This window comes from Mytilus trossulus, chromosome 1 (genome assembly GCF_036588685.1).
Source record: "Mytilus trossulus isolate FHL-02 chromosome 1, PNRI_Mtr1.1.1.hap1, whole genome shotgun sequence".
Classification (NCBI taxonomy): domain Eukaryota; kingdom Metazoa; phylum Mollusca; class Bivalvia; order Mytilida; family Mytilidae; genus Mytilus; species Mytilus trossulus.
The window spans coordinates 98,177,669-98,203,797 of NC_086373.1; the positions used below are offsets into that span (position 1 = coordinate 98,177,669).

A 26,129-nucleotide genomic window follows, 5' to 3' on the forward strand; every position below is an offset into this window, starting at 1 on the left:
TTGTCGAGCCTACAACTTCTGTCAAAGAAAGCTCAACATAGTGATAGTGATCGGGCAGTGGCTTCAGCTAACTTTTTAAAAGCTTTATATTTTAGAAGGTGGAAGACCTGGATGCTGCATAGTGCCTACTATGTATATAGATGCCTTGTGTTACAATTTTCTGTCTTTCATATGTCCATAGTTTTTGATATCATTTTCATGGTTCAGTGACTTGTAAACAAAAAAATTGTAATGTTTATTTTTTTCTTATGAGTTATATAGAATCTGACACTATTTTTAGTATGTGTTTACCTGCAATGTCCGTCAGGCATTTTTCATTAGACATCCTCCTCATTTCATGGATCAGTGAACAATGTTAAGTTTTCATGGTCAAGTTCATACATCAGATACCATAAGCAAAATGTCTACAATATGTCCAACTGGCAGGTGTCATCTGACCTTTACCTTATTTTAATGGTTCAGTGGTCAAAATACATTTTTGAGTTTGGGTCTTTTTTCTAATTCTATATGCAATAGGTCATATATATTTGGTGTATGGAAATACTTTAATGATTTTTATACGACCGCAAAATTTGAATTTTTTTTCGTTGTATAATGCTATCACGTTCGCGTCGTCGTCGTCCAAATACTTTTAGTTTTCGCACTCTAACTTTAGTAAAAGTGAATAGAAATCTATGAAATTTTACCACAAGGTTAATGACCACAAAAGGAAGGTTGGGATTGATTTTGAGAGTTTTGGTCCCAACATTTTAGGAATAAGGGGCCAAAAAGGGCCCAATTAAGCATTTTCTTGGTTTTCGCAATATAACTTTAGTTTAAGTTAATAGAAATCTATGAAATTTTTACATATGGTTTATGAGCACAAAAGAAAGGTTGGGATTGAAATTGGGAGTTTTGGTTCCAACAGTTTAGGAACTAGGGGCCAAAAAGGGCCCAAATAAGCATTATTCTTGGTTTTCGCACCATAACTTTAGTTTAAGTAAATAGAAATCAATGAAATTTAAACACAATGTTTATGACCACAAAAGGAAGGTTGGTATTGATTTTGGGAGTTTAGGTCCTAATAGTTTAGGAATTAGGGGCCAAAAAGGGACCCAAATAAGCATTTTTCTTGGTTTTTGCACCATAACTTTAGTATAAGTAAATAGAAATCTATGAAATTTAAACACAAGGTTTATGACCATAAAAGGAAGGTTGGTATTGATTTTGGGCGTTTTGGTCCCAACAGTTTAGGAATAAGGGGCCCAAAGGGTCCAAAATTAAACTTTGTTTGATTTCATCAAAAATTGAATAATTGGGGTTCTTTGATATGCCGAATCTAACTGTGTATGTAGATTCTTCATTTTTGGTCCCGTTTTCAAATTGGTCTACATTTAAGTCCAAAGGGTCCAAAATTAAACTTAGTTTGATTTAAACAAAAATTGAATTCTTGGGGTTCTTTGATATGCTGAATCCAAACATGTACTTAGATTCTTGATTATGGGCCCAGTTTTCAAGTTGGTCCAAATCAGGATCTCAAATTATTATATTAAGTATTGTGCAATAGCAAGAAATTTTCAATTGCACAATACTCAGCAATAACAAGAAATCTTCAATTGCACACTATTGTGCAATAGCAAGAAATTTTCAATTGCGCAGTATTGCGCAATAGCAAGAAATTCTCAATTGCACAGTTTTGTGCAATAGCAAGTATTTTAAATTGCACAGTATTGCGCAATAGAAAGAAATATCTAATTGCACAATATTGTGCAAAAGCAAGAAATTTCAATTGGAGTTATCTTTCTTTGTCCAGAATAGTAGTTGAATCAACTTAAATCAATGTTTTATACAATATACAATGTATATTCACTTTTACTACCAACTAATAAATTAAAACAATCTTTACCATTCAGTGATAACAAGCACTTTTTTTTTTACATTTTGATATTTTATGATGTATTTTAATGAGTGAATATTGTTGCAAACTCCATTAGAAATTTGAATTGAGATCGGTTTTGGAATAAAGGATAGGGGGATGTGAAAAAAAAAAATTGGGGAGGGGGAGGGGGGTTCAATTTTTGTCATTTGAAATTTCATAAATATAAAGAAAATTTTTCAAACATTTTTTTGAGAGGATTAATATTTAACAGCATAGTGAATTGCTCAAAGGCAAAACAACAAAAAATTAAGTTCATTAGAACACATTCATCCTGTCAACTATTTAATCACAATCCAAATTTAGAGCTGAATCCAGCTTGAATGTTGTGTCCATACTTGCCCCAACCGTTCGGGGTTCAACTTCTGCGGTCGTATAAAGCTGCGCCCTGCATCTGGTTTGAGTTTTTATTTCCCTCTGTAGCACAGGGGCATTAACTTTTATCCTAGTCCGTCTGTCCCTTTCCTTGTGCCAAAATTGGTTTCTATTCTCTTAACTATTTTGCCTCAACCAAATGATAGTGTTAACTTATACCAATGCTTATTAACAAAAAAACACAGATCAAGTTTCAATTTGGGTAGCGTAAAGAAAAAATGTTGACTTTTGCGTTTTTATTCTCTTCAGTTTGTCTCGAGCAAACGATATGGAACTATACTTATTACCCCAAGACACAGATTAAGTACAAGTTTTGGTAGGGTCACTCCTACTAATGTTGAGTTATGGCTCTTTATAATCTTTTAGTCAAGCATCAAAGGTGTCACATGGACATAACCCTCATTATTTTCTGATACTATATGCCTAAAAAGAAAAAAGCACATTAATATTTAGCTCTGAGAAAAATTAAAAACAGAAATTCCCTTTTCAAGTGGCAAAATCAAAAGCTCAAATTCATTAAAAGAATGAATAACAAATATATATAAGAAGATGTGGTGTGAGTACCAATGAGACAACTCTCCATCCAAATAACAATTTATAAAAGTAAACCATTATAGGTCAATGTATGGCCTTCAACAGGGAGCCTTGGTTCACACCGAACAAAAAGCTATAAAGGGCCACAAAATTACTAGTGTTTAACCATTCAAACGGGAAAACCAACGGTCTAATCTATACGAAAAAAAAGAGAAACAAGAAACACATATAAATTACAAAATAAACCGACAAATATCATATTCCGGACCTGGTACAAGCACTTTCTTATGTAGAAAATGCTAGATCAACCTTGTATTATAGCTAGCCAAACCTCTCACTTTTATATGTCGCATCAAATTCCATAATATTGACAATGATTGGGAAAAAAAAAAAATAAGTAAAAAAAATAGGAATACAGCAGTCAACATTGTTTTACTTATAATCTAAGACTAAAACAAACAAATATGCAACAAAGAAGCACAAAAAGGCATACAGAAAAAGCACATTAGCAAAAATTAAAAGACAAGAATACACAAATTGACCATAGCACAATAACACAATGACAGGATATAAAAGGTCAGAGCCATCCATGGCGCATTAAGGCATGTAGGCCGTACTTTAACCTATAATGGTTTACTTCTTAAATTATTATTTGGATGGAGAGTTGTCTCATTGGCACTCACACCACATCTTCCTATATCTATGTTGACAAAGAATTATTTATAAGGGATGTAGTTATGATACTGTTGTAGGTCATTAAAGATGGCATATTTTGGCTGAAATATTGATTCACTCGGTCTTTGCATCGGAAATAAACACATTTATTCTCAAACTAGTTGCTGGCATAATACATGTTGTGTTCTCATATATTTTATGATGGTATGTTACTAAACCCTCAACGAGAGGGATTGTGCTTGATATTCATATGACGAAGACACAACATTTTAATCAGTAACTGCTAGTAGTCCTTTGTTAATTCTACAGTGCGTATTGCTGTGTGTTTGTTTTTATTCTACATTGGCTAGAAGTATATTGAGAGGGTTTAGATATCAAAAACATATTAAACCCCCACGAGTTTTCGCGACTGTCCCAAGTCAGAAGCCTCTTGTCTTTGTTAGTTTTGTACGATTTATTAATTAGTTTCTTTTATTTATTTCGGAGTTGAGTATAAAGTTCATTATCACTGAAGTAGTACACATTTTTGTTTACGGGCCAGATAAAGAACGCATACGGTTGCGGTATTTTTAGGTGTATTGAAGACCCATTCGGGCCTTCGTCTGTTTTACGCTCTTTGGTCGGGTTGTTGTCTCTTTGAAACATTACCTATTTTTATTTTCAACTTTGAACAGTACAAGGTATAGTCAAAAGACAAATAAAAAAATACATAACGAGTTATAAAGATGACAAACAACGTCAGTATCCAGAATCAATACTTGAAGTCTTGGACAATCGTGTATTATTTGTGCATTTGATACGGAATATTTATCAACAAGATATTAGTAACTTCCGATGAACTGTTTTAGAAAGAGGACTTTGACATAACCATGGTTCATCAACTTTCTGCTCAGACACTAGTGTCGTTTTATGAAGACTGAGTAGGAGCCGTAAGCTCTTGAAAACCGACTGAGTTGATTAATGTAAATCTCATTTGCAGGAGAGGTTTGTACATATCAACTAAGATGGGGGGAAAATTGATAATTTAAATTAACATCAGTTCATCTGAGATAACCACTTATGTCAAATTCGGGATATAAGTCTGATAATGAGACAGAGGAAGCCGTGTCTTTTGCTTCTTGCAAGTGGATAATTCGACCTCATTGATAGCGTAGTCAAGTGAACTTCAATTTAACCCCTTAACTAGAGATTGATAACTCATGTATTGTGTGTGTTGAGTTATTTAAAGGAAAAAAATGTCAACGAATGTCAATATTGGAAGTGAAACAAAAGTAAATCATTTGTTTGCCTGATTAAATCCACAAAACATCATTCTTATACAGGTAAAAAATAAAACCAACAGTAGTATACCGCTGTTCGAAATTCATACACTAAAACTGAGGGAGACACATCAAATATAAGAGGATAACGACACAACAGAAACACTTAAATGCAACACACTCAGATACGAACTATAATATAACAATGGCCACATTCCTGACTTGTTACAGGACATTTAAAGAAAAAATGGTGGGTTGAACCTGGTTTTATGGCTTTTATGGCAATGTTATATTTAACATTATAATGACCAAATTACTTGACATTACTACAATACAAATTAATGGGAGAACATACAGGACAGAGAAACACACAAATAAACAATGATTAATATATATTTAAAATCTTTAATATGAAATTAAACAAACATAGAAAAATACAATTGCACGAGTCCACTTTCTATATCTATCAATATCTATATTTATGTTTATATCGCTTATATGACCATCGGAGGTTTTAACTCGATGTCTTAGACTAAAATACACACTAACAGGACTACAATTTAAATAAATTGGAGAACACAATTGACAAAGAATCACACGAACAACAGCCAACAAAAGGCAACACGTTCAAAATTTTAATACGCCAGAAGTTCATTTTGTCCACACAAGACCTACTAGTGACGCCCAAATACAAAAGTTTGAAAGCCGAAACAAGTACAAAGTTGTGCCAAAAACGGCAAGGGTTTTCTGTTAGTTACCAGAACATTCCTATTATTTAGAATAATTATACTTTTGCAAACAGTAAATTTTATAAAATGACTATACAAAAGATTTACATGATAAAACTGAAGTATTAACTAATTACAGGAAACAACTGAAATACATTACATAACCAGACATTTGAAACACAAAAGTAGACACATCCGAGTAAGCTTAAACCTCAACGCCAAGTGACGTCATATTTGAAACTGTAAACAAATTACGAAAAAATGACGTCATTTGAGTTTGTAAAACAGATCATCAAAAAATGAAAAATGACGTCACATTAGAATGAATAAGATAGAATTAGGATTGATTTAAGATTACATATTTGAACTAAATACTTATATTGCATTAAATAACAAAGCACATTTCAACACTTATTAATAGCAAACTAAGGTAGCAATTAACTACTATATTATAAAGCCATGTCCGGTTTGTTTTGAATCTAACTTCAAACGTAAAATATCGTCCTGATTACATTGAACGAAATCAAATCTATTAAATGAAGGCGGTGATTAATTTTCTTTACCATAACACATAAATATAATAGAAAGACGTCAACGCATTTGACAAAATCCGATGAGAATGACAAATATTACATAAAACATTTAAACTAAATACATGAATTTGGGATAGACAAGTACCGTAACACGTCTTATAGTAATGTGAATTCACACTCAGCAAAACAGTCACAATCGGGAATAAGTCACGTTTGGTAATTAAAAGATTAGACGACAGAATGACAAACCACAATCTACCATGTGGTAAAAATGTCCTTAGCTAGTATGGTCAAAGACACATCGTATGGATCCACCAATTCGTGATGGTGTCCATAAAATTTACGGAGTGTCAATTTTAATCTGTCCTCCTCATAACTTTGTCGGAGCAGTTTCTGCGTAAGTTGCACACTACTGTATATGAAGTCCGTATAGTGTGAACAAGCACGAGAATAACGTATCAATTGTGATATGTAAACACCATACGAAGGGACAGAGGGTATGTTACTGATGAGAAATGGGATATTGATAATTGGGAAGTTGAAATCGTCCCGTTTATCATAGATTTTCATGTGAAGTCGTCCATCTACGTCAATATTGAGGAAAAGATCAAGGTATGAAGCAGTCTTTCTAGTATCAGTAGTATCCTTAATGTCAAGTTCACTGGGATATATGAGATGTAAGTATTGGCTGAAATATGGGTTATTCAATGATAGAAAATCATAGGCTAACAATCATAAATAGCGCTAAAGAAAAATTAGAAAAAAAATACACCGGGAACATAAATAACAACACGTATGGCAAATAGTGAGGGCGCAAGTTCCATACCAGGAAAGTCGCTGCCAAAAACATCAATATAATAATAAAATGTTATATGTTATGTTGCTGATTGCCTGGCACCTGCAAATTACGCAAAATATCATTCATATATATGTTAAACAATTATACAAGCTGAAATAGCAACCTTTTTGGCATTACATTCAGTAGTTTCACAATTAAATATTGGTGATGATGATGAAAAAAGCACAATTTACACAATATTTCTGAATCAATCCTTTGGCACTTGCAATTTTCATTCCTGATTGATAAATAACTTTCTTGTCTGAAATAAAGATACAAATTTCAATATGATGATTTAATATCTACACTTGTGTATTTTATAAAGCATTTTATAACTTTCGTGATTAAAACATTAATAATAAATTGTGTTTATCATTGGGTTGTGATAAGTTGTACTGAACAGGTCATATACAGAATACGCCACTTCCAGTAAGGACATCCTTATGCCTCATCATACGTTGGACGCATGAAATAATCCTTGGTTTTGCGTTGTCTTTTTTATATGTGGTTTTTTTGTATATAATTGTTAGTCCTTTTTTTCGATTTTCGTCTTTTGCTATATTACGCTATCAATTTCTCATTGATTTATCAATTTAAAAACTAATTTGGTACAACTGCCTCTGTTTTATTGTTTTGCCATAACAAGTCAATGTGCATGGTAGTTATTTTTTTAATATTCGTAGTGCTTCTTATATGATGTTTATTACTTCTTTGTTATAATAACTCAATCATATTTTTGATATGCCTTACCTGCAGATAAGCAGCTGTTTTCTCCTCACAATCGGCTATTGTCACACGTTGCGTCATACAATGGATTTACAAGAGACTGCGCCTTAGTACCTGCAAATTAAATAAACTAACAATAGGCATTTGCAGTAGCTTAGTACATACTGGAATTATTTCATATATCTGAAAAGAGACACACACTCCGGCGGAATACTTAAAAAATAACAAAAAGTTTGGTTCGTTACGATAAGTAGTTGAAAATCTATTAAAACAAAGGTCAACATAGAAAACAAAAAATGGCACTCTATAGAACAAAGACAAAATTAAATATAGACCATACCAAAATAACACAATACCGGAATTTATAAATACTGAACAACACCAAAAGGATAACAAAATTGGACTAAACAGTAATAGTTAATGTGTTTCCTCGATTCGAGTTTATTAATTTGATTTGCGTTTTCTCAATGATCGATGAGTTTTGAACAGCGGTATACTTCTGTTGCCTTCATTTGACAATTGTAATAGTATATCATGATTTCCATCTTAGTAACTCTAAAATATCAAACGTAATCGGTTACGCTAATTTCTGTGTAAACATATTTAAACCATTGTGAAGTTTTGCTTTGTCAAATGAAATGACTTGACTTGTATTTTTTTTCCGTTTATTTAGAGGACTATTTTATCTGATATAAAATAGTAATTAAAACACAATTGCCATGATAAAATGTTCAGTTTCCCACTCCGTTTTAACTGTTAATAAATTTTTGTTTACAGTTTGATACAAAACTAAGTAACAAATCATACTGGCACTCCCCTCCCAATGAGTCAAATAAATAAAAATCTAATCTGCTTTATTTACTTTGTAAGGGTGTAGGTACTGCAGCAAAAGACCACACAAAAATATCCTCGCCCCTTGCAGAGTCAACAATTTGGATAGTGAAACCCTCATGCTAATTGAGACCAAAAACAAAATTGGAGGTGCATAATATCATTACACACTGTAAAAAAGAATATTGCATCAAATTATGTTACATTTTTGAAGGAGAAGGGGATATCTGGGTTCTTAAAGTGAGCACATGATTTGCCAAAATATTCCGCGAAAATTATTCTATAGAAAAAAGGTTCACAAAAGCATTACTTAGTATATGGTTAAGATTTAATAAGTGGGTGGTTTTAGGAGAAGGTGTGGATAAAAAATGGCTACAAACTTAAAAAAAAAAACAATGGCAAATTCCGAGCTTAATCAGCAGTGCTTTAAGTAAGATTCCGACTAACGAGCAGATATGAGGTGCTAAATGGCATTATATATTTAAGATTATAAGAAAATCTCATAAAAATAGGTGTTAAGTAACTCATAAACTAATTTTAATGGAGAAAATATAAAGAAATGAGAGGTTCAAAAGTAATATGAGTTCATAACATAATATCAAACAATTCATGAGCAGTATTTGATACAAAGGGGGGACACAAGAATAATCGAACAAAGGAATTGATGGTCTTCAAGATCACTATGTTCCGACTGCTCCAGAGGGCAGGGTATGAAAATGCAAAAGATAGAATGAAGTGTAAAAAGGAAATTACAAAAAAGATACGTTTCAATGTTAATCTAATTGTTGTTTTAACTTACTTTCATCCTTAACATTAGATACTTGTTCATCCTTAACATGTAATGCTTCTTCATCCTTAACAGGTAATGCTTCTTCATCCTTAACATGTAATGCTTCTTCATCATTAAGATGTAATGCTTCTTCATCCTTAACTTGCAATGCTTCTTCATCCTTAACTTGCAATGCTTCTTCATCCTTAACATGTAATGCTTCTTCATCCTTATCATGTAATGCTTCTTCATCCTTAACATGTAATGCTTCTTCATCCTTAACATGTAATACTTCTTCATCCTTAACATGTAATGCTTCTTCATCCTTATCATGTAATGCTTCTTCATCCTTAACATGTAATGCTTCTTCATCCTTAACATGTAATACTTCTTCATCCTTAACATGTAAAACTTCTTCATCCTTAACATGTAATGCTTCTTCATCCTTAACATGTAATGCTTCTTTTTCGTTCATGTTCTCCTACAAAAGATTTTCAGCGACATATTATTTATTAAAAACCTAGAACTTTTTGTGAACAGACAACTTTTTACTACACACAGAATATGATATGGGAATCGATAAACATTAATGAGACAGCATTTGATTTTTAGCTCACCTGGCAAAAAGGGCTAAGTGAGCTTTTCCCATCACTTTGCGTCCGTCGTCCGTCGTCGTCCGGCGTCGTTAACTTTTACAAAAATCTTCTCCTCTGAAACTACTGGGCCAAATTATACCAAACTTGGCCACAAACATCATTGGGGTATCTTGTTTAAAAAATGTGTCCGGTGACCCGGCCAACCAACAAAGATGGCCGCCATGGCTAAAAATAGAACATAGGGGTAAAATGCAGCTTTTGGATTATAACTCAAAAACAAAAGCATTTAGAGCAAATCTGACAGGGATGAAATTGTTTTTCAGGTCATGATCTATCTGCCCATAAATTTCAGATGAATCGGGCAACCTGTTGTTGTGTTGCTGCCCCTAAATTGGTAATTTTAAGGAAATTTTACTGTTTTTGGTTATTATCTTGAATATTTTTATAGATAGAGATATACTGAAATCCGCAAAAATGTTCATCAAAGTAAGATTTACAAATAAGTCAACAGGATCAAAATGGTCAGTTGACCCCTTTGGAAGTTATTGCCCTTTATAGTCAATTTTTAACCATTTTTCATAAATCTTAGTAATCTGTTACAAAAATCTTCTCCTCTAAAACTACTGGGCCAAATTTAACCAAACATTGTCAAAATCATTATTTGGGTTTCCAGTTTAAAAATTGTGTCCGGTGACCCGGACAATCAACCATGATGGCCACCATGGCTTAAAATAGAACATAGGGGTAAAATGCAGTTTTAGGCTTATAACTCAAAAACCAAAGCATTTAGAGCAAATATGACATGAAGTTAAATGGTTAATCAGGTCAAGATCTATCGTTCCCTGAAATTTTCAGATGAATCAGACAACCCATTGTTAGGTTGCTGCCTCTGAATTGGTTATTTTAATGAAATTTTGCTGTTTTTGGCTATTATCATGAATATTATTTTAGATAGAGATAAACTGTAAACAGCAAAAAATATTCAGCAAAGTAAGATTTACAAATACGTCAACATGACTGAAATGGTCAGTTGACCCCTTTAGGAGTTGTTACCCTTTATAGTCAACTTTTCACAATTTTCCGTAAATCTTAGTTATCTTTTAAAAAATTCTTCTTCTCTAATACTACTGGGCCAAATTATTCCAAACTTAACCATCATCATCATTGGGTTATCTATTTTTAAATTGTGTCCGGTGAACCAGCAAACTAACCAAGATGGCGGCCATGGCTAAAAATAGATAATAGGGGCAAAATGCAGTTTATGGCTTATAACTCAAAAACCAAAGCATTTAGAGAAAATCTGACAAAGGGTTAATTTGTTTATCAGGTCAAGATCTATCTGCCCTTAAAATATCAGATGAATCAAACAACCAGTTGTTGGGTTGCTGCCTCTAAATTGGTAATTTTAATGAAATTTTGCTATTTTTGGTTATTTTCTTGAATAATATTATAGGTAGAGATAAGCAGTAAACAGCAATAATGTTTAGCAAAGTAAGATTTACAAATAAGTCAAACGACCGATATGGTCAATTTACCCCTTTAGGAGTTATAGCCCTTTATAGTAAATTTTTTACATTTTTCATAAATTTTTGTAGATTTTCAGAAAATATTTTCCACTGTAATTACTGGGCCAAGTTCATTATGGATAGAGATAATTGTAGCAACAAGAATGTTCAGTAAAGTAAGATCTTCAAAAACATTACCATCATCAAAATATAATTTTATTATTAATTTATCTGTGTCCATTGTTTAATATGCACATAGACCAAGGTGAGCGACACAGGCTCTTGAGAGTCTCTAGATTTAATCAACTTATAGACGACATTTTTAATTTTAGTTTCTTGTGTTTAATTCGGAGTTTAGTATGACGTCCATTATCACTGTACTATTATGCATATTGTAAGGGGCCAGCTGAAGGACACCTACGAGTGCGGGAATTCTCGCTACATTGAAGACCCATTGGTTGCCTTCGGCTGTTGTCTGCTCTATGGTCGGGTGGTTGTCGCTTTGACATATTCACCATTTCCTTTCTCAATTTTATGAACAGTCTTCAACAATAGACAAATGACGATACAATATAACAAGCTAAAATATCTAACACAAACAAATAACGATCTGATTTATTTTTATATGTTAGGTTGCACTATTTCTTTTAGATGTAAAGTCTTGATCCCTAGAATTCCAAAATATACATATAAGCATATAAAAGACAAGTACAATAATGGTACAAACAAAAATAATAATAATTATTATCAAAGGTACCAGGATTATAATTTTATAAATGACGCCGTGACGAATTATGATTTAGGTAGATTCTGATATCAAAGTTTACTGAATATGAAATTTTTGTGTTTTTCGAGGAAGAAATCTTTTAGTAAAATATACAAAAAATAAATTTGTTTGAATAATTTTGAAAAAAAAAGTATATGCCTTAATCTTTTTAGCTAATTGAAGTTATTTCGAAAGTGAAATAAAGACATGTTTAATCAATCATATTTTTGTTTGCTGAACTAGAAAAGCTATTTAAATATCAATAGGCCAACCTCATTGTACATGCCCATTTAACTTCAGCCTCACTTAACCCTATAACTCGGTTGTAATATTCTTACTTTTCAGTAAATAGCTTATACACACTTATTTTGAGAACACATACACTATGTAAATGATACATATCTAGGAGAGTGATAGAGTATATTGTTACTTTTAGAAAACATTGTCAACTGAGGCGAAGTCAAGGTTGACAATATTTTTCGAGGGGTACCAATCTGCTCTATCACCCTCTCACTCAGCTATGTGTTATTTAATTCATTATACTAAATGTCCTATCATTATCGTCTATTGAATTGGACATCGACGTCACGTACATAATAACATTACAGATATTAGGAAAATTATTAGAAGTGAGGCAAGAAGTTTTTTTTTATTTTGACATTCTTTGAAAAAGTTCTGAGTCAAAACGTAGAACTTGAGCATTGGAATTAATTCCTTGATGTAAATTCAATCAATGACCTTTAAATATTCATTCAAGAAATTTTTCTCCCACTCAGGTTTGGGATAGACACTCAGGTATGGGATAGAGTAAATTATTTCCCTCATATTAGCCAATCATAATCTGTCATTTTAATGTGGAGTATAATAAATCGTATTATGACATAAAAGCGTTTTTTTTGGTGGAAGGTAGTTCATTATTCATGTTATCATGGTTAATTATATGTGAAAAGTGGGAATAAAAGGAGTAATAAGTTGATGAGAGAAACATAAAAAAAAACTATATACTTAACTCTTTAAAGAATGGATGGTCATTTGAATATCAACATGGAAAAACCTAAAGAAACCAACATAACAGACAATGAAAATGCTTCCTACAGCTAACAGCTAGTTCACCAAAATGTTCACTGATTGGACTTACATCATAACAAAAAGTGAACTATTAAAGATCATTTAAGGAAAAAATTTGAATCACAGGACCTCTGAAAAAATATTCCTCGAAGCAAGAATATAAAAAAGTAAAAATGTAACTGCAACCTGAATAATGATATTTATTGTTTAAAGTACTCTTATTGTAGTAAACTGTGCTTTTTGTTTACATATTGTTCTCATAAGTCAGTTCCAGTGACAAAACCAAACGACAATTGAGGATCTTATAAACACTCATTGTTATTAATTCTAAATAACATGTAGCTGTCAATACGAACTAATGCAACAAACCTGTACAAAAGCACGTGTCTCCTCCCGTCCGACTGATGTCGCACGGTGTACTGGATTTGCTACAGCTGCCACCCCGGATGTACCTGCTTAATACACAAAATTGATATAAGAATATGTGGTACGAGTACCACCGAGACAGCTATCCATCCAAGTAAAAAATTGTAAAAGTAAACAATAATAGGTCATAGTACGATCTTCAACACGGAGCCTTGGCTCACACCGAACAAGCTATAAAGAGCCCCTAAAAATGACTCGTTTAAAACCATTCAAACGGGAAAACCAACGGTCTATTCTATATAAGAAAAAAACGAAAAACGAGAAACACTTATGAACAACATCAACACACGGCAATTAACTACAGAACATCAGGTTGTTGCATGTTTGTCTTGTTCAGAACAAGTTTTAAAAGATCAGTAGAAAATATTGTTTTTCAGCTATATAAAAATGATCAAATATATAGCGTACCTTTACGCTTTATTTAACTGCTTATCCTGTATTCCAACACAAAAAGAACAAAAAATCTTTACATATGGATATCTACTTCTTCAAAAGTACAGCCATGCTAGTAAAGTTTTATTATTGAATATATTAAGTCCCTTAATTATCTTTTATTCAAAAAGACAGACAATCTTGCCCCATTTACTGTATTTTCTTTTCAGAATATTTACTCAGTCATGAAAAAATATATATGTTAATTGCAAAATCAATGAATGACTGTTAATTAATGGAAATCTTACTTTCAGACAAAACGTTTGATGTTCCAGATCTCTTTTCTTTCTTCTACAAAATTTATGACAAATTCAAAATATTGATGCATCATTTACAAAGAAAAAAATTGTTTGACAGTTTCAAACACATTTTTGATTTTACAAACTTATCTAACATTCATGTATATTGATAATGTTCTTTTCATTAACAATCGGAACATTTCTGGTTGGGTTCAATTAATATGTTTCCCAACAGATACGCTTCCTCTGCCTCATTTTAGCCATGTTCCTCGAATTTGACATACGCGGTTATTTCAATACCAGCAGTTATGTAAAGCGAGAGGATTTTAATTTAGAAATTACTGACATCACCTGAGTATGGGATATACATTTCCCAGCTCATTTTGTATCCAAGAGCTTGCAGCTGCTACTCTTTATGAAATTTCATTAGTGTCTGAGCAAAAAGTTGATGAGCCAAGATTATGTCAACGGACGTTTTATCCTGTTTATAGAAACATCATTGTAAGACATCAATTCCTTGTTGATAACTATTCCGTATAACTTCACAAATAAAACATGATGGTCTTGGAGTATAGATTATAGGTAATGAAGTTTTCTATCCTTACATATTTTTAACCTGTACTGTTTATTCCATGTTTTTACCTATCAGGTCGGTCTGTTTGTTCGAGTGTTTTTTTTTTGTTCACACATCGTTGTCGATATAATGGAATTGTATGCGACTGTCAAACAAGTGAGAGGTTTAGCTAGCTTGAACCAGGTTTAATCCACTATCTTATACAGAAGAAATTTCCTGTACCAAATCAGTAATATGACAATTGTTATCCATTCGTTTGGTGTGTTTTAGCTTTGGATTTTGCCATTTGATAAGGGACTTTCCTTTTTGAATTTTCCTCGGAGTATTTTTGTGATTTTACTTTTTGATAATATACGTATGATGTGAATCGGTACCTATACATCGTGTTATTGTGCTATGACCATTTTTAAATTCTTGACTTTCATGTATGCATATATACATATTGTATATATGCCATTTTGTGTTTCTTTGTTACAAGTTATTTTGTGTTTACAGTTATTATATTACAATGTTGTCTGCTGTACCCTAATTTTTGATGTTTTACCTTTTATGTCTGTTTGTTATGCTCACACATTGTTTTCAATATAATGGAATTCAAAGCGACTGTCTTACAAGTGAGAATTTGAGCTAGCTATAAAACAAATTTTAATCTTCCATTTTCTTCATAAGGAAATGTCTGTTCATTGTCCTCAGTGTGACAGTTGTTTTCTATTCGTTAGATTTGATTGAACTTTAATTTTGCAACTTATAAAGTATTTTCCTGTTTAAAATACCTTGCGGGTAAGTTTTGTTGTTATTTTATTTTAAAATGAACATTACGCAATTGCAAAAAACATATTTTGAACACATTACCTTTTTAAAGATATTCCATGTGTTTGTACTTTCTGTCATTTTTGATGAAGTTAGTTCTCTCTCCTTTCTCATCCTTGAAACTCTTCTTTTCATAGATTTCTTCACCTAAATATTAAAAACAATTATTTTATCTCTCTTTAAAAATGTGATACAAATCACATGGACTGAATCAAGACTATTCCTTACCCCCGATCATTTTCTTTGGATTGGAAATTGAAATGCAGGATGCAAAATAAACGGCACTATTCCTGTTCTCAATTTTAAATCTGCAAAACTCTCCAACATTTGCTTTATATTTCTTTTGATATGAGCGTCACTGATGAGTCTTATGTATACGAAACGTGCGTCTGGCGTACAAAATTATAATCCTGGTACCTTTGGTAACTATTGTCACCAGCCCAGTAGTCAGCACTTCGGTGTAGACATGAATATCAATTATTTGGTCATTTTTTTTATAAGTTTCCTGTTTGCAAAAGTATGATTTTTTCGAAATACTAAGGACTTTCTTATCCCAAGCATATATTACCTTAGCTGTATTTGGCATAATTATTTGGAATGTTGGGACCTCAATGCTCTTCAACTTTGTTCTTGTTTGGCTTTATCAATATTTTGATCCGAGCGTCACTGATGAGTCTTATTTAGACGAAACGTGAGTCTGTCGTATTGAATTATAAGCCTGGTACCTTTGATAACTATTGTATTAAATATTGACTTTTTTGATATTGATGTTTTGATCATTTGTTTCTAATATACGTTTTCAAAGTTTACATAAACTTTGGACAAATGTGCACTCGCTAAACATGCGTCTACAGTTTGTCGTTCATCATTTGTTAGTACAAACGCTACATTTGTTTCTTACTTCAACCTTGAATTCAGCGAAATTATAAGAAAACATTGGAACAATCTGCAAAAAAACAAACAATGCAGTGAAATCTTCGCCCTAGTGCATATCATATCGTATAAACGTAACAAAAATAAAAAAAAAATTAACTTGCTCAATCAATGCAATACTTGGGTAAATTTTGAAAAGGGACCCATGCTTTAACAGTATAGGCAAAAATTCCCGAAACACTGTTAGTAATAATCTTAAATATAGGCAACAAACTTTCATACATATGAAATAGAAAGAAACGATGTAAGTCTTAATATTCATAACTATGTTTGTTGAAGGCACGGCATTTAATGCTTAACTGCTTAATACGTCGGTTTTCTAACAATATGTGCATGCATTATTTAACCTTCAAACAGGGTCAGTAAACACTGATTACACGAAGTATTTGTTTCTAATTTTGTAGCATTTAGCAAACGATAACAAAAGCCACACAACGCTTGCAAAATTTAGGTTAGAAAGAAATGCATTCTGAAAGTGCATTTCTTTTTAACCAAAGTTTGATAAACGCTTTATGCTTTTTTGTAAAATTTTGTTAAACGTTACAAAAGTATTAACAAGTGCATCGTTTAATCAGAATTTAACGACTTCAATTGTCAAAAACGCATGCACAAGTTGTTGTTATTTGAATTTATTACGCGGGGAAAATAACTTCCAAAAAATATGTTATAAACACAGAGGACATCGCTCTTCTATGCATATTTAATTATCATTTCATTTGCAGTTCTTCATCTTTATCAGTTAAATGTATGAAGATAGTGATGATAAAGCCTTTTTATTGAAAATAACAGCAATGAAAGAAAGGAGGGTAATACCTTAATTGGAGTAACTGGGAAAAATAAGTTTAGATAATTGATTTAATGTTAAAGTTAGAAAGAAATGCATTGTTTGTACTACCAAACGACGAACGACAAACTGCAGACGCATTTGAAGCGAGTGTATAGTTTGTCAGAGTTTATGCAAACGTTGTAAGCGTATGTTAGAAACAAATGATCTAAACGTGTCCTCCCTGAACTGTTTTTTTTGGTGTTATAAAAGAAATGCGATCACAATCTATCGAAATGCGCATCTTTTGTAGTGAAATTGTACCGTTGATGTCATTGACACGTTTTATCATTGGTATATTTGTAGGTTTATCATTCGACACAGAAGGTTTAAGTAGTTTAAGTTTAAATCCCGTAAATAGATAACGGCCAGACAGATTAAGGTGACAAACTGAAACTGATGGAATTACATGAACTCCAAAATTAGCAAGACCGCGTGTCTCAATTAGATAAACACCTCTTTCCATGCAAATTTATAAAAGAGGGACGAAAGATACCAGAGGAACTGTCAAACTCATTAATCGAAAATAAACTAATAACGCCATGACTATTAGACAAACAGACAAATAATAGTACACGTGACACAACATAGAAATCTAACGAATAAACAACACGAACCCCACCAAAAACAAGCGGTGATCACAGGTGCCCCGAAAGGTTAAGCAGATCCTGCTCCATATGTGGCATCCGTCGTTTTGCTTAGGTGATAACAAATCCGGTAAATAGTCTAATTCGGTAGGTCACATTCATGAAAGGGAAGGGGATTGTAGTTACGACGTAAGGAACATATCTGATAACATTTGTGAAACGGTTATTCCACAACGGTCAACCAACTAATGATGGCGTCCGTAAAATTCACGAAGTGATGATTTCAACTCCACCATTTTGAACTCTTGATTTAATAACCTGCACAATGAGATCTTCCAAGTATAGAGATATATAAAGATCTATGACAGCGAGATCATATCGCTAAGGAGTTCATACACCGACAATTTGTCTGGGTCAAACAATACGTGAAAGTGACTGTCAAACGTCTGTAGTCTGTGATTTCAGTGGTTCAGTTTGAACAGTTTTCGTGTAAAAAGAATCATTCAAACGCCATTCGACAAAGCAGAGTGTATGTTACTGCTGAAAAAAATGGAAAGTTGACTATTTATTACATTTGTCATATATTCCAGTTTGGAGTCGTTAACCTGTGTCAATATAAAGGAAACGATGAAGATATGAAGAAGACCTTCTACCTTAGTTTCACTGTGATGTAAATCCTAACTAAAATGCGGTTTACTGAGTGACATAATGTCATTTTAATATCTCAATGTTAATTAAAAGAACTTTTTTTTGTCTTTGACAAGGATCAGTATCAATTCTGCTTCATAAGACTATAATAATATATTACCCATGTTATGATTACAAGTCGACCAATAGGGTTTCCCAACTAAAACTAATTCAAAACCGAGTCTGATGAAATATCATTCCATCAAAAACTTAAAGTACACAATTCGGTTGTTTTCTTTACAGAAATGAATTCTTGTAAAACTTACATTATGATTATATATTCCGTGCAGGATAAATATAAACAAACCCTAGAATAAAACAAAATGAATCTTAAGATAGAAGTAAAATATATAAAATATATAGAACATTTATGACAAAATAATAATATGCTGATTAAAAAAATAAAAAAACCGCTTAGCTACATGTACGTGAACATACAATAGAATATTTTTGACAAGATTACATAGAAATATGATGTTCTTGTTCCAAGCATAAAAACTACGCCGTATTTGGCACAACCTTTTTCAACTTTTGATCTTCAGTGCTGTACAACTTTGTCCTTTTTTTTCACTTTCGATCTTTTATATTTGGGCGTCACTGGTGAGTCTTGTGTTGACGAGGCGTGTTTTTGACGTATTGAATTATAAACCTAATTCGTTTTGTTATCTATTAAACATGTGTTTCTTTGTCTAATATGTTCTCCTATTCATTTGTATTGTAGTCCTGTAATATAATGTTGTCATTTCAATGTGATATTTGACTTTGCCATTAATGTGCGGGGTTTGGCATGCCACAAAACCAGGTTCAACCCACCATTTTTTATTCCCCTTTAAAAATGTCTTGTACCAAGTAAGGAAGATGGCCTTTGTTATATTATTGTTCGTTTCTGTGTGTGTTGAATTTTAATTTTGTGTCGTTTGTTTTCTCTTATTTTTGAGATATTAAGATAAGACGTGGCACGGTACTTGTTTATCCCAAATTCATGTAATTGGTTTAGATGTTATATGTGTTATTCTCATGGGATATTGTCTAATGCTTTGTCCGTTTCTGTGTGTATTGCGTTTCGATGTTGTTTCGTTGTTCTCCTCTTATATTCAATGCGTTTTCCTCGGTTTTAGTTTGTAACCCCGATTTTGTTTTTTGTCCATGGATTTATAAGTTTTGAACAGCGGTATACTCCTGTTGCCTTTATTCATTGCCCGCATTCCACACAATTACCACTGACTAATGGTCAGTAATTGTAGAGAGTTAACGTCAAATATCAGAAATGATCCGATTCGTGTGTACGAATGCGGAATTTTGAGATAAGAATGTGCAATCAAGCTTGTCTGATACAACCCTACAATAAAGTCATTCGAGAAAATTTTAATTCAAATTCAGTTGTTGTCATTTATTTTATATATTTTTCTGAATGCAGCAATTCAGTATTAACACACACTTGTTTTATTTAAAGATATTTGTATGATCCAATTTGATGTAAACATATCTATAATTTCTCCTTTCATGTTTTTCGAGGGAGAAAATATCATGTGTATTGAGTAAGTTATGATGGCATGCTATAGTTCTGAAAACGAAAATTAAATGATTTTAAAACTAATTAAGGATGTACATCTCTGAGGAGCGAAAAATGTCAACTATTGGTGAAGAAAAAAGCCTATGATGGTGCACTTTTTTTTTGCTTCGGCCCTTTGAAAGTACAAAATTTTGATGATTTTCTCATTTCTTTCCTATTTTTGTGAGAAAAAAATTACAGTTCCACAATTTGTTTTCCATACATCAATCAAGATGAAGTGATATAATTTGAATAACTAACAAAAACTATAGGAAGGAAGGTGTTAATATAAGAAAGTTTTATCATATTTTGATGCTTTTCGTGTCAAATTTACCATGTTGTCAATTTTGTAAAGTGGTGATTTTTCTCTGTTTTAAGAACAAAATGCATATCATTTCAACTTTTTTGTTATAAATGATTGAAAAAAAATATATTTAATAAATTTGAAAAGAAAAAAAATGATATGGGATGTACACATTTCTGATAAAATAATTTCTTGTGCCTATCACCCATTTTCTCAAAATTTGGGCTAAAAAGACTGACCTGGTAATAAAATTTGAAAAATTAATTACACAAAAGCTACTCATTGTAAATACAAAATACACATTTTTTTCCACAGAGTTTAGTTTAATTATAATTTTTTTTAAATTAATTCATTGACATTTTCCTCTTGTATCACAATGTTTTGGACATAATTCCAAAACGAGATTTCAAGGAGACTGAAACGACAGAAGAATACATCTTTAACGACTTATTTTAATTCATAATCAGCCAAGTCAACGATTTCAGCCAACCCTGTATTTTTGAAAGAATTTGTTTAAAATCATTGTGATGTTAAAAAACAATTAACACATGCATTTGGACGTAAGACAGGTTTAAAGTATACACTTGTCATCTACTCTTGTAAGTATGCACTTAAAAAAAATATCCCAACCTCCGTTAATACATATTTCAAACTACAATCGATATTCAAGTGAACAGGTGAATATCTTCATCATAAACTGTTTTTAAACATGACTTCTTTATATTTTTTTTATGAAATAAATGGAGCCGTCTTTTTATATGTATTATTGTATGCACCATCCAAAATTAGGTGCCCCTCTTTTACTAATTATGAAACATATGATATCACCAAAAAAAAATATTCGTTATGTCTTTCAACTCAATTTGACTAAGATGAATTATGACTCTGAATCTGATTAAGGAAGAGATACGTACCTGTAAAGAGTTGAATATTACAAATAGGTAGCTGAACACAACAGTACTCTTATGGAATGAAAACATACCAAACAACCATGTTAGACCAAACACAGGTGATAAGATGGCAATACTTCGGACTCCAGATCTACAATAATCTCTCTAATTAAACATTATTTACTATTGTTTTAATATTGTTAACTAAATTTTATACTGTTTTCAATGCTGCTTTTTAAACAAGATTCAGTGATATGTATTGTACTAGATTTAGAAAGAAAAAAAAAATGTTTATCATTTTTTTCACTAAGATTTAATTTAAAAGTCTAAAAGTGCACATCAGAGTAAAATAACAAATAAGTATTATAATTTTTATTTTGCTTGTTTAGAAAATAGAAATAAAGGTAATATCATAATAAAATAAAATTATATAGGAACATATTGCGGGTTGGCAAATATAACGTTACGAACGTCAAATCTATGGTAGCTTTTTGTTTTCTCCTAATCTATGGCAGATTTATGAATGACGTAATTTACGGGGAAAAAAGTAAAATATAACGTCACAATTAAATAACGTCATATATAAGTCGTCGCCGACTTCAGCAAGTCATGTGTTTAAAAATTTCCCTCTAGAACAAGTTTTCGATAATTTAAAGAAAGATGTGATCTTTTATCTATAGGACGGATAATAATTATTTGATATACCGTCCGGATCCCGCGATGAAGAAAGGCACTACTGTTTTGGTAGTGGATATTTTGGGAATGGAGTTATAATAAATATTTTAGCGTCTACGGCTAGCTAAGTATTTGAAGTGAGAAAATGAAATTACAGGATACCACCAATTTGACTCAAATCGACACCAGTTAAAAAAGATTAATTAACGCTAAAATAGATATTACATGAAAAGTCAAACTGTTTCATTTTTTTTTAAACTGCTTTCTTGTTTGTTAATTGTTTTTTTTTCTAGTTGTTTTAATAAATGGATTAAACTGGTACAATGCACAGATTAAGAAATGCTTATTTTTCCAGGAAAGATAATTTTAATCCTAATTTCGGTATTATGGTATATCACTTTTACACTTTTTATGTTTGACATCACGATTTGGTTGACCATTACCACAGTGTAGATACTATTCTGTACGCTATCCGGAAGTCGCGATTTTCGAAGCGAGAACTTTTTTGATCACATTTTAAATTTGTTGGATATACTATATTAAACGGTAAGATGTTCATCTGTACATTGCTTAATGATTAATTCAGCTGACATCGATATTCACAAATGGTTTTATGATTAAATTTAGCACATTCATTATTCGTATCTTTGCCTTAATCAAGAGATTTTCAAGTGCATCACTAAGGAAAATCAGTCGATGAACCTAAAAACAATCTTTTTGCACCCTTACTATACAAATTAACGTAAAAGCAAGACTTAATTAACTAAATAAAGTATATTTTAAGAGGTGGTAATAGTTTCAGCAAGATCTTTGAAGCCTGAAATAAGAAAATTACACTTATTCGAATTTCTCACTGTACGATCAGTCTCGCTTGTATATTTTGAAACTGTATGATCAGTCTTTATTTTACTGTATTCTAGTGGTGATTTCAAAGTTATTAATGATACATTAGAAGATGGCATTTTTCTTAATAACACAAATATATTTTAATAAATTCTCATCCTGAAAACTTATCAAACATGTTTTAGCTTGATAGGGTGTACTCGACTCCTACATTAAGTATAAGGATGTTTGAATGTTGCTGAAATAAGAGGAAGGTTTGTTTGTTTATATAAGTTTCAGAAGTGTCCTCCGTTATACTTAAAATTGTACAAACACACAGATTTAATTATTATATAAAAAGGCATGTATTTACAAACATTCGAGGCCGTACTGTAGCCTATAATTGATCACAGTTCCTTCACTTTGTTTTTGATGTAGATCTGTCTCTTTCACACTCAATTGTAAACCACTTTGTAAAACGGTGGTTTATGGTGATAACCAAGTCCTTCTTTCCGTTCGTCCATTGGACCGGTACAACATGTTTCGCCGGTTTTGTAAGCGCATCTCCTCATAAATCACTTAATATACATTGGGGTTTTCAGACATTTTTAAATGGAGAGGGGGTCCAATCCAGGAGAAAGGAGGATTCCAAATATATGTTCCCATACAAATGCATTGAAAGTTAAAAAAGAGTTTCAAACCGCCGGATCCCAATTTTCTTGAATCCGTCACTGGTATAACTATTACTTATTTTTTTCTCGGATTCCGTATCATAAATGATAATACAAAAAAGAAGAGGCGGTATGATTGCCAATGAGACAACAGTCCACAAGAGACCAAAATGACACAGACATTAACAAATATAGGTCCCCGTACGGCCTTCAACAATGAGCAAAGCCAATATCACAAAGTCAGCTATAAAAGGCCCCGAAATGACAATGTAAAACAATTCAAACGAGAAATGTAACGGCCTTATTTATATAAAAAAAGGAATGTATTTCGAATTTTATTAAAAATCTGTTATGGAGTTTCTTTATATAAGATACGGACTTGAACATTGCATTATATGGGTCACCCATCAGGTATTTCCAACCGTGACCTCCAAAACCAACTTTTCTAAAATAGCTCCATTTTTAATCAATTAATGTATTATGGACCCTCTATTTCAAATTTTTGGTAAAAACATTTTTATGTTTCTATATCTCAAATACGAACTTTGTCATAACCGTATAATGGGTGTACCTATTATATATCCACAACTTCCTTTATGCACTTGTCGTAACTTAATGACTCTTTTTCAGATTCCTTATCATTTAATTCAATTGTGCATCTCCTATTTTGATTTTTCGAAAATTCGGCAGTTTTCTATTTCTATGATAAAGACTTTTCCACTACCTTATTGGTCGGTACCCATTTACTATACGCAACTTTCAAAAACTTACCATATATTAATAAAACTTCCTCATATTCGTTATTAAATGATGCCGCTGTGCACCTTTAATTTAATTGTTTGGTGGTTTATTTTTTTCCAAAACATGGACTATAGAAGTTAATTCTTTCCTCAATACCTTAAGTTTTTAAACAAAGCTTTCTCTATTTTTTTTTTGTCATTTTAAAAGAGACAAGCTTGATGTATGTTATCACCAATTGGTCAACGGCAGACGGTAAATAGTCTTTAAAATGTTAGATCTATAGTTAAACAGATAACTGCAACGACACACTAATACAAAGTCCACAAGCGAATCATGTATTGCTTTTTAGGCATTTGATTTCAAATAAGACTGACGGAACAAAAATATAATTATTTTGCCGTCTTCAAAAATCATCAGAAATATATTTGAATTGTCTGATGAAAGAAATTACACGTTATAGATCCATGGACACAATCATAATATCACATAGACACGTATATACCTTCAAATTTGATTTGCCGTTGTTTTTTTTCTTCAAAATCACGACTGGTCATACAGACAAAAAATCTGAAATCGCTTCTAGAATACAGTCAGTTTTAGACTGATCGTACAGTAATTTATTTTGGGATCCTCAAGGAAAGCATATTTTTTATTTGAAATACGAACATTCTACTTAAATACTGTGAGAATATTGAAACAGTATATATTTAACTGTAAACTGATGCAAATATTTGCAATAAAAGATTATTTGCTTTGTACTACGAGAGCAAAATTGTCCATCGATTTCACTTTATGAAGTTGGTCTGATGCACACGTATATTTTATATTCTACTGCATGTTTTTGTTACAGTTACTCATATTTATGATGCTTTACATACATTTAATATGTGCAAAGCACTTTATAGATATAGGAGTAAACAAATGATGAGAAAAAGCACCAAAACAAAACCGTTCTGTTTGCCAGTTTGAAATCCTCGCTTCGAAAATCGCGACTTCCGGATAGCGTACAGAATAGTATCTACACTGTGATTATGGCATTTTTATTTCACAAATGATTTAGACATGCTCCTATTTCCGTACATGACAACTTATTTTAGACAGGTGATCTTATATAAACTGTCTTGTTCTACATTTGCACAAAATCTGCCATAGATTTGGAAACAACAAAAATCCGCCATATATTTGGAAATTACAAAACTTGCCATACCTTAGAATTGTAAAAAATCTACCATAGATTTGGGATGGCATGACGTCACATTTACCATAGATTAGGAATCTGCCATAGATTTGAAATCTACAGATATATACTGAATTTTTCTTTCAAATGAAAACATTGTTATAGTTTTTTTTTAAATTTATCAACAACATCAATTGCATCTGTTCAATTGACTTTATTGAAATATTAGGTCAGTAACATTTAATAAAATTGAGAATGGAAATGGGGAATGTGTCAAAGAGACACAACCCGACCATAGAAAAAAAAACAACAGCAAAAGGTCACTAACAGGTCTTCAATGTAGCAAGAAGTTCATGCACCCGGAGGCGTCCTTCAGCTGGCCCCTAAACAAATATATACTAGTTTAGTGATAATGAACCTACATTAGTTTTTCCTTTTTTGATTTGCTCATTGTGACTCGTGTCGAAAACAGTTTCCTCATTACCAATCCAGTAATTACAAAATTAGACTGAAATGATAAACAATTAACGATTAAATAAACTCATCATAGATACCAGGATTTAAATTTGTATATACGCCAGACCAGCATTTTGATATTGCTAAAATAGTCAGTAATACACATATCCTAAAGAAGTAGTCCATAACTATGACGACAGGTATTTCCGCTG

General features: G+C 32.0%; 1 protein-coding gene across 1 annotated transcript in view; it reads right to left on the bottom strand.

Moving 5' to 3' along the window:
- Positions 1-5,149: 5,149 nt before the first annotated feature.
- LOC134705145 (adhesion G protein-coupled receptor L4-like) overlaps positions 5,150-26,129 on the bottom strand; it is a 43,825-nt gene continuing 22,845 nt past the window's right edge. Inside the window, exons 17-25 of the mRNA XM_063563899.1 lie at positions 25,884-25,969; positions 21,400-21,526; positions 18,896-18,937; positions 15,642-15,746; positions 14,225-14,267; positions 13,488-13,573; positions 9,214-9,664; positions 7,608-7,697; positions 5,150-7,119 (exon numbers count right to left, since the gene is read on the bottom strand). Of these exons, the coding sequence (XP_063419969.1) occupies positions 7,633-7,697; positions 9,214-9,664; positions 13,488-13,573; positions 14,225-14,267; positions 15,642-15,746; positions 18,896-18,937; positions 21,400-21,526; positions 25,884-25,969 (1,005 nt within the window). The 3' untranslated portion in view covers positions 5,150-7,119; positions 7,608-7,632. The remainder of the gene's footprint in view (positions 7,120-7,607; positions 7,698-9,213; positions 9,665-13,487; positions 13,574-14,224; positions 14,268-15,641; positions 15,747-18,895; positions 18,938-21,399; positions 21,527-25,883; positions 25,970-26,129) is intronic.